The 12,846-nt window shown below is 40.7% G+C and overlaps 1 protein-coding gene across 1 annotated transcript in view; it reads right to left on the bottom strand.

The window, feature by feature from the left end:
- Positions 1-12,846, bottom strand: part of ercc6 (excision repair cross-complementation group 6) — a 68,496-nt gene that overhangs the window by 45,034 nt on the left and 10,616 nt on the right. The window contains 5 exon segments of the mRNA XM_070434816.1: positions 10,876-11,201; positions 11,204-11,314; positions 11,459-11,569; positions 11,645-11,720; positions 11,722-11,812. Coding sequence (XP_070290917.1) covers positions 10,876-11,201; positions 11,204-11,314; positions 11,459-11,569; positions 11,645-11,720; positions 11,722-11,812 — 715 coding nt within the window.

The following is a 12,846-nucleotide window of genomic DNA, read 5'->3' as shown; positions in this document are numbered from 1 at the left end:
TGCATAAAGCGAGAGGGCAGTTAGTGGCAGAGTCGTCACACAGCAAATGAAGATTGATACAGACAATTAGTGGAGTGGGTTCCCTAGGAAAGGTGTGAGAGGGAGAGGACCGGAATCCATCTTCATTTGGTCCTGGTCCTGTCACTAAGGCTGGGAGACTGCTGCTCTTTGCTGGCCTGCTGAGACCAGCCACACTAATTAAGTCAAGGCATCGGCTCAGTTTATTACGCTTTTCTCTCTACACACTTCCCTTCCTCTCTCTCTCCTTTCCTCCTTTCTCTCCCCCTGTCCCTCTCCTGTCCTTTCTCACTCCCTTCCCGTCCCTCTCGCTCTTCTTAACCGCTCTCTCAGCCTCCTGAGTCATTCCACCTCAAAAAGCGCAAGAAAGAGGATTTCGAAACCCACCAATTTAGATTGTACTGAAATCGTTTCTGTAGTTAGAAACGGATAAGATAAGCATTCCTGAAACATTATTTTGTTGAAATATAATTTGATCTGAGAAATTAAGCTATTTGATTGYSCCCAAATTGTCAATTTAAATTGATAGGATTCATATAGTCAATGAATMTGATTTGGACCATAATTCTTCSTAACAAAGAGTAAGACATGAGGAATCTAATAAAAYTGTCAAAAACCACCTACGAACCACGCACAGCCCACGCCAATCCCACTCCAACAACCAGTATACTATCAGCTTTGACAAGGAGTATGGCGCTGCTGCTTGGAGTATTGCTTCTTCTTTTATAATGTATTCTCTGTGAATTTGGTGCTGTTCCCCTGTTTAGAGATATTTGCCAATGAAGTTGCTTACATCAGCGTTTTCCACAAGTACTCAGTTTAAACAACATTGTGGAAGGAGCTATGTTTTTAGCAGCCTCTGGTACCTACTAATGCTTTGATTCCATCTGAAATACACYGCRAAGTTATTGAATACTTTATCGAGTTTATATCCCAGATTGGAAACATTTGTTGTGGTATTGTGTAAGACATGATTTTACAATTTAAATGACTGAGAATGTATGAATTCAATCTATTGTATAAACTGCCTTAAAWTTTGCTGGACCCCAGGAAGCTGCCTTGGCAGCAGCTAATGGGGATCCATAATAAATACAAATAGTTAGTTGTTTTGGATATCGTCTAGGTCTATATGATCAGGACTATTTTCTAAGTAAGAGAACATTAAACCTTTAACCTGTCTTCTCTTGAGATTAAAGTCTTATTTATTTAAGATATGAAATGCCACAATGATGCTTGTTCAAATTATGTATTTTATTAAAACAGAATAATGAAGTAAATAGCCCACATTATCTTGACAAATAAATTCAAGGTTACATTTTTAAATAAAAGGGCTATATACACACACATCTTAAAAAGGTCCAATGCAGCTGTTTTTATCTCAATATGAAATCCTTTCTGGGTAACAATTAAGTACCTTACTGTGATTGTTCTCAATTAAAATGGTTGAAAATAAACAAAAATAGCTTCTTACTGGGCTCCCAAGTGGCGCAGCGGTCTAACCCACTGTATCTCAGTGATAGGAGGCGTCACTACATGATGGGGAGTCCCATAGGGCGACACACAATTGGCCCAGCGTCGTCCAGGTTAGGGTTTGGCTGGGGTAGGCCGTCATTGGTCCCGTGTGGCTCAGTTGGTAGAGCATGGCGCTTGCAACGCCAGGGTTGTGGGTTCATTTCCCACGGGGGGACCAGGATGAATATGTATGAACTTTCCAATTTGTAAGTCGCTCTGGATAAGAGCGTCTGCTAAATGACGTAAATGTAAATGTAATTGTAAATAAGAATTTGTTATTCACTGACTTGCCTAGTTAAATAAAGGTTTAAAATTCTTAGCAAAGAGCAATTTCTCAAGCAAGAATTTTGCTAGGACTGTCTGGGAGTGGGCTGAGTGGGGAGGGGAAACTGAAATCTAGCTGTTATTGGCAGAGGTTTAGAATGATTTCTTATTGGTCTATTAACTCATTTACTGGGCAGGCAAAAAATCCATCCCACCAAAACAAGCTGGAAATTCAGGCAGTCGTTTCAAACAGCGCTTATACTAAAAGGGCTATCATAATTTTCACAATAYTATTCCAACTTCATAGTGTGGAAMWATATATCAAACACAGGCAAAACACGTTTGACTGCACCTTTAAGGTAAAATGATGTAAAATGATCATTAAGTAGGGCCCTATAAAATCCGTTATATTTTTTGCCTGATTCCATTTTGTTCTTTCCCAAATTCTGTTTAGATTTTTGGGTGTAGACACCTTTTAATTGAAGTGTGCACCTAACAAGAAGCCTTTTTTTAGCTGTGTTTTTGTAGCGCACATGTGGTGGTAGAGTTTTCAAAACAAATACCCACTGGATTAATAAAAATAATCAGAAAATTGTGCCAGATAAGCAAAGGCTACTTTGTAGTTCACATTTAATTGAGAATTTTTACCAGAATAATGTTTCCATTAGCATCAACGCTAAAAGCTACACAAAGTTGTTCAGACACACACGGGGGAATTCTCGTTGCCTCTTCAGAAAGTTGCAGGAAATACAGATCACTGATGCATTCTGTTCATGTCTTATGATGAACTTGGGATAATTAATTTAATACATTTAGTTGATTCCCTACTAAGGTTAGGGCTGGGTGATATGGCCAAAATATTATATCACCATATTTTTAAAAAAATTGACAGTATTTTATGTTTTTTTTTAAATAATAAAAGTTCTAAATTTGCTTTATGAGTAGTGCGTGACTATAGGGTGGCAACACATACATTCTAAGTGATTTCAATGGGTCTTTCTCCATTCTGATTGTTTAATACCGTTCAATTCAACTTCAACCCCCAAAAAGTAATAATTTTCATCAATTTCTGCATTTGAGATCATTTCCACACTGCCACGTAGGGCTGCACGATATGGCCAAGTAATCTGGGCCTGATTTTTAACCAAATGTTGCAATTTGACTTGCGATTTAGAGCAAAACACTTGGGTTAACTGTTGGAATCATGGGAATAGAATGTCTATTCTAATTATATAGTTCGAATATAATAGTGGGCACTTTTAATACAGTGTTGTTTGACATGACAACGAATGAAAATGCCAGGGAGGAGTTATTGTGACASGGTAGGTTAGGTGTCCTAGGGGACCCTATAATCTTTGGCTACATTGAATGTTCTCTTAGCAACTCCATGTAGATAAAATATTATTTATTTTGCGTTTACCTCGTTAATTTAGAAGACACTGTTGCACAAACAACATGTTGATTTAGGTCTACACAATCACTGGTATTATCAGGCAGTATAGCTAAGTACGCTTGCTCTTAGTCAGTACAAGTATTAGCTAACTAGAGATTAGCATTAACAAGATTTAGGACCAACTTGCTAAGACAAACTAGCTGTTTGCAGATGTAAGAAACRAGCTAACAGTGTAATTATAGAATGCTAGTAGATTTATATTAAGAAGCAAAGTGACAACGGCATCGTTGTCATCAACAGTGTTGCATRTGCTGCACTGACCATGCAGACTGAACGCAAGTGTCTCGTGTAGGGATGGGTCTTTCGAGAACGAGTCGGCTCTAAGAGCCGGCTTGCATATCAGAAGAGCCGAATCGATTTATAAAAATAAAATAAAGATATGAATAATCAAAAGATTTAAATGAATAGAATTAACTAATTCAAAGAATGGAATAAATAAATAAATAATAATAATATAGGCCTAAATGCTCAAGTGCACCCATTCGTTCTGACTGTCTGCTCAGACTAACAGCCTCACCTGTTGTTCCTGTCAATCAGACACGTAGTGTCAACCAATGAACCAAAGATGCGTGAGGGAGGGCCGAGCCAACTCACTCACAGTCACACACTTAGCAGCCGAGGAGAGGAAGGACAGCTGTGAACACAGCTGGAAAATGAGTCGGAAGCAAAGTAGCATTTGGATGCATTTTAATAATGTAGACAATGTTAGAGCACAGTGTAGAATTTGCCAAAACAAGATCTCATATAAAGCCGGTTCTACGCACAACCTMCACCGGCAGATACGAACTGTGCACCCAACTGTGAAGCTAGCTGTAGYGGAGCKTCGAGAAACTAGCGGGCCTGCTAGTGATAGTGGTGGAGCCAGCACCTCCACMCGTGGAGATGTATCCACTCAGTCAAGTAGGCCTACTCCRCGACCCACAGCAACGCAGTCTTCTATGGACCCATTTATGCCAAAGTCTATGTCTGTAGCAAAACAAGGMCAAATTGATATTGCACTGGCTAAAATGATTRACACCGATTAGCAGCCATTTTTGATCGTGGAGGACAGAGGTTTTAGAAATTATAGCAATAGTCTAAATCCAATGTACACAATTCCTAGCAGGAAAACCCTTTCAAAATCACTTATTCCACAACTGTACGAGAGCACACAGGCTTCAGTGCAGGAAAGAGTCCAAAAAGTTACTGCAGTTTGCCTTACCACTGACTGCTGGACATCAAGGGTAACCACTTCTTACATTACATTACGGTTACATGTCACTTCATTGAAGACTTTAATGTCTAGCTGTCTTCTGGACTGCTTTGGGTTCAGCGACAGACACACCTCAGAGAACTTGGTAGAGTAACTGTTGAGAGTGGCAAGTAGATGGAAAAGTGGTCTGTTGTGTTAGCGACAATGCAGCTAACATAACCGAAGCCATGAAAATTTTTAAATGGACCCATCATCCATGTCTTGCCCACACAATCAACCTGATTGTAAGAGATGCTCTGAAGGTGATGAAGCCCACTGTGGACAAAGTGAAAGCAGCTGTGGAATACTTCCACAGGAGCACAGTAGGTGCTGAAAAACAAAAGTCTACGCAACGCCAGATGAGGATGCCTGAGCTGAGGCCTAAACAAGACTGCACTACAAGGTGGAATTCAACATTTTATATGTTGAAGCGGTTTCTTGAGTCAAAGGATGCCATCATCTCTACCCTGGCCATTGTCAATGCACCTGTTGATGCTCTGACCCAAGAGGAATGGGAGGTGGTGGAGGAGGTGTGCAGAGTCCTGGAACCCTTTGAGCAGGTCACTGTGGRGATCAGTGGMGAGAGGTACAGTACGCAGTTATTGCTACATCATTATTTAMTCCAGTAYGATACATGTATATGAGCAGTAGATGAGAATGTAGTATCTGTGGACAAAACATGAWCCTGAACTAATAAGTTACTGTTCTCTCGTCAGCTATGTGACAGCCTCAAAGAATTATATCCCTGTGTAAGGGTCTACAGTGAATCTCAGCCAGCTGCCAGAGGGAAGCAAATGTAACCACAGAGTTGATGGACACCCTGTGTTCATCAATGGACAGAAAGTTCCACCGAATGKAAAATAATCACGTGCTATCAGAAACCGCTGCACTTGACCCCAGGTTTAAGAAGTTAGCCTTCAGTGATGCCAGAGCGATTGACGAGGCTCTTCAAAGAATRACCTCAGCAGCAGGGAGGGACAGCCCCAGCARTCAGCTGGCTCAGGCACCAGGGCAACAGGAAGAAGAGGGAGCAGATGGAGCAGAAGCACCAGCAGTAGTGCCACAAACGTCTGCTGTTTGGATGCTGTTTGACGAGAGAGCAACTGGGGATGCAGCATGAAGGAATTCCTTAGCAGATGCCATAATGGAGGTCCGATCCTATTTGGAGGAGCCCCTCAGATCCACTGAGCTGGTGGAAGAACAAGGCCTCTGTCTACCCAGGGCTTACTAAAGTCATGACAGGGAGACTCTGCATAGTGGCCACATCCATTCTCTCAGAGGGTCTTCTCGAAAACGGGACAAATAATTACTGAGAGAAGAAACTGCATCAGCCCCTCGAAAGTGAGGCAGCTTGCATTTCTGAATGCAAATCTCTCATAAAAKAAAAATRTGRTCAGCATTGCTGTGTGCTGCTGGTTATAACATGGCATTAAAGAAGAGAGAGAAAAGAGGGACCAGTTTAATGTTTTAAGTGGGATGCTGCAGTTTTGCACATTGTTATTTATTTTTCTTTGATATGGTGCAATATTCTATTATGCTGTTCAGATTGTATTCGTTTTGAATGGTTAGATKTATATGCACTTTGTTTATATACATTMAAATGTTACACTTTAAATGCAAATGTTTAATAGCATTATTTTTCATAACAAACCAATGCATTTTCAAATACATTGTGGTTAAGGTAGAGTATGATTTCATTAAATCATTTAATTCGAATTGTTTTAACACCAATCATARTCAAACTATCGCAAACTGTTTGACTTCAAAAAATACAAAACATGTTTTTTTTAAAGAGCCGTTTGGGAGCCAAAAGAGCCGGCTCACTGAAAAGAGCCCGGAATGCCCATCACTTGTCTCGTGGTTGAGGAACATCAAATGCGCTCCTTGAGTGACAGGGGGCGTGGCTAGGTCTGTGTGGAAAGCGGCATAGAGATGACCCAAGTAGCGAAGTAAACTACAAAAATGAACGTTACACACTGCCTATCACATTTAACAAACCAAACATTCAAATACCGGTATAGGAGGTAAAGTAAAAAACACAAACCGGTCCGTGCATCAATACCGGTATACCGCCCAGCCCTAACTAAGGTCAATAAAAAATATATATTTTGTTTTATTCCTTTTTAATGCCTGGATTCCGTGAGGGGCCTAATTATCATGGACCAGAATGAGGCTCTCCACTACTTATTGCTGCAGTGATGATTCACTGTCTCATCGAATATTTTCATAATTTATCTGCAGATAATCGCAAAAAGCTAGGCCTACCAGTAGCCTATGTAAATAAGGGAGCCAAATGAGCGGCTCTCTCACCGATGAGATTCAGTAAACTACACTGACTTTAGCGTCACTTTCTGGCAAGTAGGCTACGACGCCACGTGGCTGGCTTACATGTAACACGCAAAATAAAATAAAAATGTTCCATAAAACAAATCATATAAATAAGGCTAACTGGATTTCGACTCATTGTTACCACTGACATTACAAGGGACGTGCTAATTCACGAGCATCATGCTTTTTCCCTACTCCCTGTAAAGAAATTGGACTGCAGGCAACCAACCACAGCGCACACAAATTGTACTGGGAGGTTGGACAGACTTCATGAAGCAGACTTCATTACCGGTCATCGCTCGCTTTGTGACCGACAGGCGCCTATCCTTTCAATACATTGCTAGAAGATGTATATTGTTCATTCTAGCGGGAGAGGGCTTGAGTAGCGAATTGAAACTTAAATAAAAAAAATAGTCTAGTTAATATGAAGTGGAAAAAGTAGCCGGTTGAAAACGAGTATGCAACCGGTTGATTAGGCGCAGCCGGCACGAATGGAAAACAGTTCTTCCATTATTTAGTGTGAAAGTACAACGTTTCTCCCACTAGATGCTGCTGTTCCTGATACGTTTATCCATTTTGCTGGTCTCCTGTGTTTATTAAATGGATAAAACATTTTCTTAGCAACTTTAGGTACAAAAAAACAAGATATTTTGCTCATGGTGAAAATAAATTGTGCGGCCATCCTCACAATTCAACCCAGTCCTCTATGAAAGCAATTCAGTGTGTCCTTCTCTTAGGCTAAATTTGTGTCCAGGAAAACAGCCCCTCTGTGTGTGGTTTATTCCCTTAAAAAGGTATGGATTAGTTAGACCAACAGCAGTACTAATGGTTTCAATGTTATGTTCTCTAATGGTCTTCAAAGAGTTAAAGTCCCAAACACACACTGTATTGTGTTCTGCAAGGGTAATTGTATTGGGCTGGGTTTAAAGGTAAATGTCACTAATCACACTACATATAGAGATGTTTTCTAATAATTGTATTGAAAAACATACAAACTGCCATGCAATGGTTTATAATTGTATTCTTTTATTAGGACTCTCACAACATTTTTCTCCATCAACGTTTTGGGCTTGTAAAAAAAGCCTTCATATGAACTGCCATTTGGACTATTTAAGGAGAGTTGGGTTGAAGCATTAGGTTGCTAAGAAAAGGGCAAACTGAATTGCTTTCATAAGAGGACTGGCTTCACCACACAATTTATTTTCATCATGAGCAAAAGCTATTGGTTTTCTACCCAAAGTTGCAAAGAAAATGTTGAGATCCATTTAATAAACACAAGAGACCAGAAAAATGGATAAAAGGGTGTGCTGGCAGCAGCAGGAAAAGCGACATCTAGTGGGAAAAACCTGGTACTTAAACACTAAATTATGGAAGTGACTTCAATGGCTAATTTCTCTAAATGGGGGGGGGGACATAACCAGATTCACAGGAAATACATCACAAGGGATGAAGAAGCAATACTGCATACCACATCTTTAAACTACACTGAACAAAAATATAAAATGTAAAGTGTTGGTCCCATGTTTCATKAGCTGAAATAACAGATCCCAAAAATGTTCAATAYGCACAGAAAGCTTATTTCTCAAAAATGTTGAGCACAAATTTGTTTACATCCTTGTTGATGAGCATTTCTCCTTTGCCAAGATAATCCATCCACCTGACAGCGGTGGCATATCAAGAAGCTGATTAAACAGCATGGTCATTACACAGGTGCACCTTGTGSTGGTGACAATAAAAGGCCACCCTAAAATGCGCAGTTATGTCACACAACGCCACAGATGACTAAAGTTGAGGGCGTGTTTGCCCTAGTCTGTTGCGGTAAAAACCATATGCGGTTAATTATGAGCAAGACAACATCGAATGTTGCCTTCAACTTGGTTTTCCATACAATGCGTTCCATTACAAAGGGGATCGGGTTTTTAATAGCTTTTCGTTTTAACACATGATACAGTAATCCCTCAATAACTCTTCGACATCTCAAAATGGCGAGACTGACTAGCTACCACATGGACAGACTTCATTAGTGTGTGTGTGTCGGGAGCATGCAGTCGATTTAGTAAGACAATGCCCACATTATTTCAACATATTTTAGAACGTAAAAATAGTGTGAATGACAATGAGGCGGGTAGGCCTATTAAAATCATTATGCATGTTTTTTTATATACATTTTGGGCCTATTATAGGCCATTACAACAATTCAATGGGAAATTACAATGAAGTGCTTGAAAAAGTCCTTTAAAGTCCTTGAATTTGACTTGCCAATGTCTGTATGAACCATGCATAGGCTACTTGATCAGCCCGCAAATGAAAGACACAATTATCGTGATATTGTTAGAAAGGGGTAAAGATAAAGAGTTTTGTTCGGGGGCCAGGCAAGGATTAACCCTGCTGAAAGGAACATAGTAGAATAGATAGAGTATCGCTCCCAGACGCACACACATCAGCAGAAGAACTAGAAAGTAGTCTATGCCGTACTGGCAGAATCATGATCATTTGAATCAATCCAGTGGCCATTTGTTTTGAAGACTCCATCACAAGTGCGCTACAGAAACACCGCTAGCCAGACACAACTGTCTGGCTGGTGCACACCTGAACCGAAGGGTAGCTAAACCATTATTTTTTTCTTTTTAACATTTCTTAGATTTTCCCCAGACCTAAACAATGGTCCCCTGGTGTGATTTAAGCATTATTGTGGATTTAGAACATTCAATTGTGTTTTGAGAGCAAAAACCCGCATTTTCCCCCCCAATTCTGCACTCTAGAGAATTTCGCAGAAATTAACACATGGCACTTTCTATGCCGTTACAGTAAATCTATCCAAATCAATGTAAGAACACAAGGGCATGCTAATTTAAAAAGACGGCTAGTCATTATTAGCCCAGTTCTGTATGGAATGCAGGCACATTATGGGACACAGGCCAAGTCATTATCAAATCATGTGCTGGTGCCACCAGTTGGAAAAAGTTAGCCCAGACCCCTGCTTACTCATTGTTATGAAGAATTATGGTCCAAACCAAATGTTCAGTACCATTTATTGAAGATATGACCCTTCTAAGTTTAAATGGACAATTTGAGTGCAATACATTTATTTCAGAGAGATCAAATTACATTTAGACAAAATAATGTGTTCAGGAACGCTAATCGTATTTGTTTATAACTACAGAAACTATTTCAGAACAATCTGAGAGGTTGGGTGTCATGGCTTGCTGAAATGACAGGGAATGATCCCCCCTACCATCAGTACCCAGAACGGTGATGTTGTATTATCATTCCAACTGTGTAGCTTGTAGTGCAGAGAAAGGACACCTGCCAACACTATTTAGTTAGTGTCTAGAAATATGTCATCTTGTTAGCACTGTCTTAATATTAAATGTGTGCAGTAGGGTTGGGGGAGGATATTTGGGGAGACCTCTTCTACAACGTGCTACTCCAAATATCTCGATATCCGATATCTAGTCATTAACGGTGTGAAACGATTATAACTACAGACTGCAATTTGTGCTTATTTACAATATTATAGTCAAACTCTAATTAAATAAGTATGACAAAACATTAAAGGCTTAGTTCATTCATTTAGACTTACTTTTCAACATATTGATACAGCCTAACTGATAAAACTGCACCGCTTTGATTTGAAAAGCTCAAAGAGTATAGTCTTGTGTCTCTCCAAAACATMCCTCCCAACCCCAATCCCAACCCCAACCAGGCCTACATTACAATAACRCTGATGTTAAAGGTGTAGCTAGTCACTAGTAGGTTAGTCCTGTAATTTTAATTTCCTTTGAAATTCAATTAAATGTATTTAATCTATGCCACGGGGGGCAACTAAGAGGTAAGGACAAACCTACTAGTGATTARGCTACACCATTAACATCAGTTTTTCCACTACTACCAATGTTACTTAGATGGGACAAACTGCCCTGCCCAGCTCATCTATGTCTGAATGTGTTTTCATAGGAATGTTCCAAAGTTGGTGTTGGCAGCCTGGATGCTGATGAGGTAAATTTACAGGTAGAAGGTGTGTGTTTATCATATAATCTGTTTGTGAAGGTGTGTTTTTTTTTTTTACCGTATCCTCTGTTTATAGGACTCCACATCTCCGTCGTCTTTCTTCATCTTCTCTTTTCCCTTTTTCCCTGAACCCTCGTCTTCCTCTGAGCTGTCGGGTAAACTTCCTCGTCCCGCGCTCTCCTTTTCCCCTTTCTTCCCCTTTTTTTCACTCTTCTTCCTGTAGGGCTTTAACTCATAGTAGTTCAACCTCATCCTCCTCTCCCAGCCCTCATCTCGGGCCTCCCTCTCTTCTCTCTCGGGGTCCATCAGTTCATCACTGGGGAGGTACTCAGACCCCTCGCTGTCCATCTCATCTCCCCCAGCTTGAAGCTTCGTCCTGGGCTTGGGATCGGCGTGACCCTCTTAGCCGGGGCCTTAGAGTGGGCCTTCAGAGCGGTCCTCTGTAGCTTACGCATTCGCTTCTGGAGCTTCTTATCCACAGAGAAGGAGGGGAGAGCCTAGTAATGGTATGAATGATGATAAGCATAGTCATAATAATAATAATCATGAAATGCATTAAGATATAATGCTTTTCACCATAAGTAGCCATAGAGTCACATTAAGAATTAATGGTACCGAAATCTCCACACACACACAATCACCCACCGCTCCGTTGGTCTTTTTCCCTTCCTTGCCACAGCAGTCTTCTTCTTCTGCTTTAGGGGTGCAGGTCTCTTCCTGTCCACCGCCATCTTAGCTTGGTCCGCCAGGTACTGAAAAATAACAATAACACAATCAATCAACCTATCAACCGATCAACCAATCAATGAAAAAAATTATCCACCTACAGCGTCGAAGCCAGAGTTTTCAGACAACATGAACTTGCGTGGTTCCTTCTTCTCCTCCTTCTGAGGGACCCTCGTTCAACGGTGTCATGTGACCCGTCCGGATTAGCTCCTCCCACTCCGTCTCCTGTGCCGGCATCAGCATACTGCCCAGAGCAGATGGGCCGGGCTCTGTTAGAACAAAACAGGTTCAATATTTTAATAATGTTTACATACTGTTTTACCCACTTTATATGTATATACTGTATTGTAGTCATGGCTCGTCCTATTATAACTACTGCTGTACACACATTTTCTATTCATATACTGTCCATACACACCATTATATATACACTGAACAAAAATATAAACGCAACATGTAAAGTGTTGGTCCCATGTTTCATGAGCTGAAATAAAAAAATCCCAGAAATGTTCCATACTCACAAAAAGCTTTTCTCTCTCAAATGTTGTGCACAAATTTGTTTATATCCCTGTTAGTGAGCATTTCTCCATTGCCAAGATAATCCTTCCACCTAAAAGGTGTGGCATATCAACAAGCTGATTAAACAGCATGATCATTACACAGGGAGGGAAAATAACAATTTAATCMATTTTAGAATAAGGCTGTAACGAAACAAAATGTGAAAAAAGTCATGGGGTTTGAATACTTTCTGAAYGCACTGTGTATTTTGGTATTTCTCCCATTCTTCTCTGCAGATCCTCTTAAGCTCTGTCAGGTTGGATGGGGTGCGTCACTAAACAGGGATTTTCAGGTCTCTCCAGAGATGTTCGATCGGGTTCAAGTCCGGACTCTGGCTGGGCCACTCAAGGACAATCAGAGACTTGGCCGAAGCCATCCTGCTTTGTATTAGTTGTGTGTTTAGGGTCATTGTCTTGTTGGAAGGTGAACCGTTGCCCCAGTCTGAGGTCCTGAGCGCTCTGGAGCAGGTTTTCATCAAGGATCTCTCTGTACTTTGCTCTGCTAAACTGTCCCTCGATCCTGACTAGTCTCCCAGTCTCTGTCGCTGAAAAAAATCCCCACAGCATGATGCTGCCACCACCATGCTTCACCGTAAGGATGGTGCCAGGTTTCCTCCAGACGTGACACCTGGCATTCAGGCCAAAGAGTTCAATCTTGGTTTCATCAGACCAGAGAATTTTGTTTCTCGTGGCTGAGAGTCCTTTAGGTGTCTTTTGCCAAACTCCAAGCGGGCTGTCATGTGCCT

Source organism: Salvelinus sp. IW2-2015, linkage group LG25 (genome assembly GCF_002910315.2).
Source record: "Salvelinus sp. IW2-2015 linkage group LG25, ASM291031v2, whole genome shotgun sequence".
Taxonomy (NCBI): Eukaryota; Metazoa; Chordata; class Actinopteri; order Salmoniformes; family Salmonidae; genus Salvelinus; species Salvelinus sp. IW2-2015.
The sequence above is the reverse complement of the archived record's forward strand: the minus strand, read 5'-3'. Positions and strand labels throughout refer to the sequence as shown.